The following is a 7,559-nucleotide window of genomic DNA, read 5'->3' on the forward strand; positions in this document are numbered from 1 at the left end:
TCAACAAAAAATTGAATTGAAATACTATACTTTTCTGCATGCATCTATTTTATCAGCTGCACTAACTTAACTTTATAAATTTTTTGGTACCCTATAAAGTGTTACAAAAAATTTGATATTACATTTTAGTAACTCTTAACCATAGATTCGCCCGATTGCTTAATGATCTATAATGGTAGTATTACAAAATAGCCATTCTTCACTCAATTCAAGTTATTATATCTTGGAAGCAATTTTTTTTATCTTTATTTCAAGTAATTCACGTTGCAATCTTGCATTTCTGACATGGTTTTTGTGTCTGGATATAGTTAGGAGGAGCGTATAGGCTGCTGTTTACCGCGGTCATAGCCTTATTTTATCTGTGCCGCGGTGTAACATGTCATACATATTGATTTTTTAAGTGCGCGGACAGAAAGCCAGAAACGAAAGCTATCATATAATTTAAATAAAACGTTAGTGAAACACGTTTTTTTTCTGGTAGATCATATAAATATCTTACCTATTTATTTGCCTTTAAGCTTGCGTAGGTAACTACCTAATAAAACTTGTTTAATGGCAAATGGCAACACAAACATCAATGACAATACGTGACACGTGAGTGATGACATTGTCACAAAGACAGCGACACACTGACCGATGTCATATTTATGTTTTGACAGATTTATGTCAAAAACCGGCTGCAATTTGTACTTAACCTGTAAATCTTTTCCAGAAAACGCATTGTTGTATAAGTGGTTTGATTAAAATGGAATGGATTCATAAATAGTTCATAGAACCACTGCTATATTTTATTGTAGCTATAGTTTTCATTCACACAGTAAAATAGCTGTTACTTTGGTTACTTGACAATGCATAAAACAGGTGCAACTCGCCATAAAAAGTTTCTAAAGGCAGAAAAGTCGAAAACAAAATTGAAAGGTAAAAAAGACAAAGAATTACCCAAAGGAACAAATGTTACAAAAACTAATTTCAAAGTTAAAAAGATAGTAATCAAAGAACAATTGAAAAAACATGCTCAAACGGAGGCCCTATCTACTAGAAAACTTAATGTCAAAGAACTGTTATCAAGACTCAATCATTTCAATGCTCAGTCACGTACTGATGCACTTGATGGCCTTAAGGAAATCATAAGTTCCAACACAGATATTCTTGAGCAAAGCCTTGGACCTGTTATTCAGGGTGTGAGCGCTCTGATATTAAATGTGGAAAAAAATGTAAGTTAAATTACCACATTTCTTTTAGAACAGGAACATTATTTTGTACTCATTGATTGTTCATTGGTATACACATATGGTTAATTTTTTATATTACAGGTTCGGCAAGCTGCATTAAAAGTCCTTCATTTAGTATTATCAAATATTCAAACTGAAAAGATTGAACCTTTTTTTGATATCATGTCAACATACCTACGAAGTGCCATGACTCATATTGATAATAGAATTCAAGAGGATTCGCTTTTATTCTTAGATATACTGTTAGCATGTGCTCCAGAAAAAGCTGCAGAAGATTTTCACAAAATAATACCAAATTTTTTGGATATGATTTCAAAATTGCGCACTGATGCCAAACCAGGAAGAACATTAACTATTAATCTCAACAGTCAAATAACTAGTGTCAAATGGAGGGTTAAAGTTCTAGACAGATTAAAAGGCTTTTTACACAAATTTGCTGATTACAACAAAGTTTCACTTATTGAGAAGTCAGATGACTCAAAAACTAAAAGTTTTAACATGGATGGGTCTAATCACTATCCTTTATTTAATCCAATTTATACATCTATTTGCCATGTGTCTTGTTTCTCTACAAAGAGTTCAGAAAATTTGCTGCAAATTGATGAAGTTGATAAGTTCAGGGAATATATTGAGACCCTGATGCCTTTACTGTTTGAAACATGGCTAGAAGCAAGTCCTAATGCACAATCTGGTACTCGCATGGAGACTGTTGTAACTGAAGATGCTGCTTTATTACTGAGACATATACTAGAAGTGATATCCACTATATGGGACCTTGTCAGATTCTATCATCAAAGAACACCCAGCTCAAACATAGAACAACTGTTTTGCCAGAAGTATAAAGCACTATTTAGTCAAAATATATGCAATTCATTTCCATATGTGACAAATGTTAGAACAAAGCAGACAAAAAGCAATGAAAATAGCATGGAAGATGTTATCACTGATCCCAAATTAACCATAGAAAACCTACAAATCTGTTACTTGTTTATAATGTTAAATCCTCGTATAAATATTGCACAAGATAGCAAACTCATAAACACAGTTGTTGCCTATATAGAAAGGGTGCTTGATTACAAATCAGTTCAAAATGTGAATAAGATCATTTTTAAAATCTTGCAATCAATGTTTTCAAAAGAAATAACAGGTTGGACAAGAACAACCGTAGTTATGGATTCACTGTTTAAAAAAATCATTGAAGTATATTTTAATAGAAGAGAAAGTGATGATATCCATCAACAAATATTTACTTTACTGTGTCAAATAGCTATGAATGATAAACTAGCACATTTCCACTCCAATACGTTATTTGAACAATGGTTGAAAAACCTGCCCGATATCCTCCTTGGAGAATCTCTTACATTGCAAAGTGTGGACATTATTCACAAATTTGCAGTTAGCAAAAATGCACTTTTTAATTCTGTGTTGAAACCAAAGCTTCTAAACATCATTACCAACTTACCGAAAATAATGATAAGTGATTGTGAAAATGATAATGATTATCATAAATTATTATCTCTACTTTACTGGATAAAATCATGGGATGCAGATACATTAAATTTATTGGAGAATCAATTACTCAATAATGAATATAGAAGCGATCATGGTAAATTTATCTTTGATACTTTGAGATTAAAGAGTGGTGGTATCTTGTAATGTCATATTTATAAATAAAACTATTATACATACTTTTTCATAATTTTATTTCCATTAAAACGCAAATATTAATTTATTCATAATCTGCATAGATGAAATAATTTAATTACAGTTATACTTTATTAGTTAGGTGCACACAACACTTGAAGCAATAAGCCTCTCAACACCTAAATCTCTGGCTGGTATAAATTTAAATTTGAGTAGGTAGGTATAGGTAGCTATTGTGATTTCAAATATTTAAACGAAACATTGCTACATTGTTTGGACACAATTTGTATATTAATATAATGTCATGGCTCACTCTTTACTCATGAGCATTTTGTGCTATCATAATTTAATTATTTTAAATCAATTATAACTAATCTTATGAAGGAACATTTTCAACTCCTAAGAACATAACATGGCATAAACAATTTTTTGATTACAACACTCCTTTTACATTTCTACAATGTATTAAAAATATTCCTTTATATTATCAATAATACTGTCTTGGCTAATTATTTCGCATGTTCAGAAAAAAAACATATTAAAAAAATTCATACCACGATTATTCAAACAGTGCAATTAAATATTTTCATACATCATCTTTGCTTGCTCTGCCATAAAAATACAATCATGTCTTTAAGGTTGCTGAATAATAAAAAAAAGGACACAGGATTTTTTTACAATATAAAATTGGAAGCAATTATGATTCGCCTAAATAGTTAATGCCTATGCAATTGCAACTGTTTATTATAAAGGATATAGCAAGTAATATTCGACACTATAACCTTGCAAACATACAAAACGATAATTATATATTTTAATAATGATCTTGTAAATTGATTGTGTACAAGCTCTTTGGACTTGCAAATCCTTCAGTACAAAGGAATAAGACTAGGTCATATTAAATATTATTCTTCTAACACCCTACGATTTAAATATTATGACGTATTATATTAAATATTGATGTTTCAGTTTACATAAAATTTGGCAAATTTTGGCTAAAATATATATTACCAATGAAAGAGCAAATAAACCTTCCCGTTTTATAGCTCACAACAGAGGGGTGATATGTTTACAATGAGTATAATTTCTGCGTAGTTAACTTGCTATTGCTACCATATAATACATATTATATTTGGTTTAAATATTTTTTGAGAACATCATCTCATAAAAAGAAACGCCTCTTAACTCACTATGTGCATTTTATGCTTAAATATTGGTAACTTCTGTATATTTGTGACCTCACATTGCACGAAACGATTTGAAACAAAACATGCAAAAATCAACATAGTTAAAGATTCAATCTATTTAAATTTAAAGCAGCAAGACATCTTCACGTAATAATATACTGATATATATGTAATACTTTTTGAATGTGTTTATTGTGTTTTCCTTTTACTAGATTTTTTTGCGCGAGGTATTGTAGCAGAAGCCGACAGCACTGCCTGTAAATAAAAAAAAATCTTTTAAAATAATAAAAAGCGTAAGCGATACTTCAACATTCAAATCCATACTATATACATATCAGTCTATTCTTTATTTTAGGAACATTGGGGATTGATTTAGTGTTTTATTAAAAATATATAATATGGTTTCAATTAAAGGAAGATAAGCATACATAAAAACTCACACAGGTAAATTTACTAACAACTACATAATGCTTAGTGTTATAGGTAAGAATATACTACATAAACACTCATAATTTAAATATATTTAGTAAATATTATTATGAAATTTAGTTAATGGAATTAATTAAAATAGGGGTTTACATATATGCAGCAAATTAAAGAAAATATAAAACGATACACATATGTCATAGCGAAGCACACACGAATTATTAAAAGGTTTCTATATTGAGGCTGACAATATTTTTTTAAGATAACAGTAGTTTTCATAAAATTGTCTTGAGCTTTTTTTAAGTAAATTAATTATATATTTTACTCATATCATTTTTGAGTAAAATATATATTTATTTAATAAAATATATATTTATTAAAAATATACGCAAACTATGACAGTTGCATATCGCTCTAAGGCTGAAATAAATAGGTAAAACAATAAAACACAATTTGCATAACTCCATGCAAAACTCACAAAACTAAAAGTGAACATACTGGTCCGCCTGCACCGCAATAAACTGAATTGGAACATTAGGAGGATTCTACACATCTGTGCTCTTTGCAGCGGTTTCAATTTCATCATGTAAAGGGACAAATTTGTATTCCGGATGACTTTCTAATTTCGCATCTATAATCTTTTGCAATTCATCACTTTTTTCCAATATATCTTGCGTTATATTTTCTTTTCCAGCATCTTTGTTATTTATTTTATCATCGTCATCAGGTGTGGTTATTTGAGGTACTTCTATAGTTTTATCATTTGACAGATTTCTTACATCCAAGCTACTTTGGAATTCATCATTGGCTCTATCCGAAGATCGTCTGCTTTCATTTCCGGAAGAAATGGATATGTCAGATTTAGATTTCTCATCTCCCTTGTTCCAAAAAGCTAGTTTACTTGGAAAGTGCAATAATTTGCCTAATACGATATTACTTCCTATTGGTAATCGAGAGGGGGATTTCGATTTAGCCCTTCCTGGTTTAACATCTATATGTAGATTGTCTTTTAATATATTATCCTGACTAGGAAGAAAGACATCACATACTTCATTATTAATTACTGTCGTATCATTATCTTGTACGTTTTGAGTTAGATCCATCGAAGCTAATTCCTTTTTAGGTAGTGTATCAATATCACTAATTTTTGGAGGTGATGGAGCTTTACTCTTTCCATATTTGCCTTTTACAGATTTTTTAATAGATTTAGGCGTTGGCTCGGGTGTTCCGTAAGATGCTTCATCATCACTCTCAGTTGAATAATTATCATTTTCTGAAGAACAAGTGCTCACCGTATCAAGAAATTCATCTGACACATCCATTTCTTGTTTTTCGTTACATTCTTTCCATAAATTTGTTGGTATGGGTTTTTCATCAGACACAGTCATTTTATCTTTGACAATATCTGTTTTCTGAGGAGTAAAAGAAATGTAAGATTCATCATCTTTTTGAACAGTTATGCCGTCTCTATTCATTATGTTCTGAACGTTTTCCTCCTTAAAAACATCTCTAAAACCGGAATCACATTTCTCAGTAATATTCGCAGGATTGCCTAAAACTTGAATAATTTTAACTTGGTCTCCTACATATTGGTAAATGAATGGCGGGACAGTATGGGATAGGTATAAAGGAGAGGATATAGAAAGAAGAGGGGGCATCGTATTATCAAACGAATTATCCTCCTGAAGCTCCTCGATGATCACTTCGTTATCCTTTAAATAAAAAGTAATATCTCTAAATCTAATATTAAATAATACATTCAACAAAGAATACATAAACTAATAAATGCTATAACAGACTTATTCAGCACAATAATATTATTATATATATTGTAATTAATATAGTATAACTATAACTATAAAATTACATGCAATAAAAAAAAATATATAAGCAAGTATGGGATATTTTTTCAATTTCTTAGACCAATAAACACATTTTTCTATACTGGATTTCCTATAAGTTATGTATATATATTTTATGCCTATTAATTATATATATTTTGTAATTCAATCCTTTATTCATATACCGTTACAATCTTTAACCAGCACCAATCCTACCCTGACATTCTCTTTTATATATATATGTATGTACTTATTATAGAAAATTTTATTTCGCAAATATTATATTAAAATGTGAGCTTTCCTCTATATCGTTCTGATAATCGTTATTGTTATATATGACCAATTTTCCAAATAATGAGCATCACATTTAGAAATTTCATACAAAAGGAACCTTTTAAACTTTGAAAACATAATTTTGTTTTGACAACTCGTTAATTACATTATAAAATAAGATGAACAATGTTATATTATGGCAGTCATTCTTTATAATATATGATATAATTATATTCTATTCTATATAAAGACATCAATCTACATTTTAAGCCCTACTTTTTAACAAATACAAAACACGCGTACATCGCTTTATATAAGTTTTTTTTTTCACTACCTCTGGTTTAGTATTACAAGTTAAAATGTACGTAAATCTTTAAACCCTACATTATATAGCGATTTTAAAGAACAAACTAAAAATGATCTTGGGTCAACGTTTAAGATATAATAGTGGCCTTAAAATTATGGCTGTGAGCATATTGGTTAATTAATGTATTTAGACGAAAACCATGTTAAAACTTGAGCGTTCTTCTGAAATAATTTTATTGTACAACAAATTAACTATTACCCATTATATGACATAACCAGTTTGGAAAGGAATAATCTTTACAAAACCATACATTAACAAATGCATATACTTGTAAAAATGAATATATAATATTTTTTGACGCTTCCCGATCCAAGCATCTATTTCAAAATATTTAGCACAATCAGCAGATAATTGGCATTAGTGGCTTACGACAACTTAAAAAACTGATTGCATTCTCAAATTTCTCTCATGACATCAAATCCTATCTCACCGTCTCCCTCCCCACACGCCATTTATAAAGAAACACAGAAACATCGACAACCGCGTAAACAAAGAGCACGATCAGCACACTTAGGCGACCCGCGGGCGCTTGATCGGCTCGACCGTGCATGAGTCTTCACTTACGATAACTTGATAAAAAGAATTGCAT

The 7,559-nt window shown here is 30.0% G+C and overlaps 2 protein-coding genes across 2 annotated transcripts in view; one reads left to right on the forward strand and one right to left on the reverse strand.

Annotated features, from left to right (window-relative positions):
* Positions 1–664: 664 nt before the first annotated feature.
* On the forward strand, positions 665–2,921 carry LOC119833969 (testis-expressed protein 10). The gene is made up of 2 exons (XM_038358226.1): positions 665–1,214; positions 1,314–2,921. The coding sequence occupies exons 1-2, from the start codon at positions 849–851 to the stop codon at positions 2,886–2,888; spliced, it is 1,941 nt and encodes a 646-aa protein (XP_038214154.1). The 5' UTR covers positions 665–848; the 3' UTR covers positions 2,889–2,921.
* Positions 2,922–4,854: 1,933 nt separating this feature from the next.
* Positions 4,855–7,559, reverse strand: part of LOC119834075 — a 19,367-nt gene continuing 16,662 nt past the window's right edge. Inside the window, exons 8-9 of the mRNA XM_038358357.1 lie at positions 6,435–6,442; positions 4,855–6,267 (exon numbers count right to left, since the gene is read on the reverse strand). Coding sequence (XP_038214285.1) covers positions 5,035–6,267; positions 6,435–6,442 — 1,241 coding nt within the window. The 3' untranslated portion in view covers positions 4,855–5,034. The remainder of the gene's footprint in view (positions 6,268–6,434; positions 6,443–7,559) is intronic.

This window comes from Zerene cesonia, chromosome 18 (genome assembly GCF_012273895.1).
Source record: "Zerene cesonia ecotype Mississippi chromosome 18, Zerene_cesonia_1.1, whole genome shotgun sequence".
Classification (NCBI taxonomy): Eukaryota; Metazoa; Arthropoda; class Insecta; order Lepidoptera; family Pieridae; genus Zerene; species Zerene cesonia.

Coding starts and splice junctions, on each gene's coding strand:
- LOC119833969 (XM_038358226.1), top strand. CDS start 849: ATGCATAAAACAGGTGCAACTCGCCATAAAAAGTTTCTAAAGGCAGAA. Junction 1,215..1,313: donor TATTAAATGTGGAAAAAAAT/GTAAGTTAAATT, acceptor TTTATATTACAG/GTTCGGCAAGCTGCATTAAA.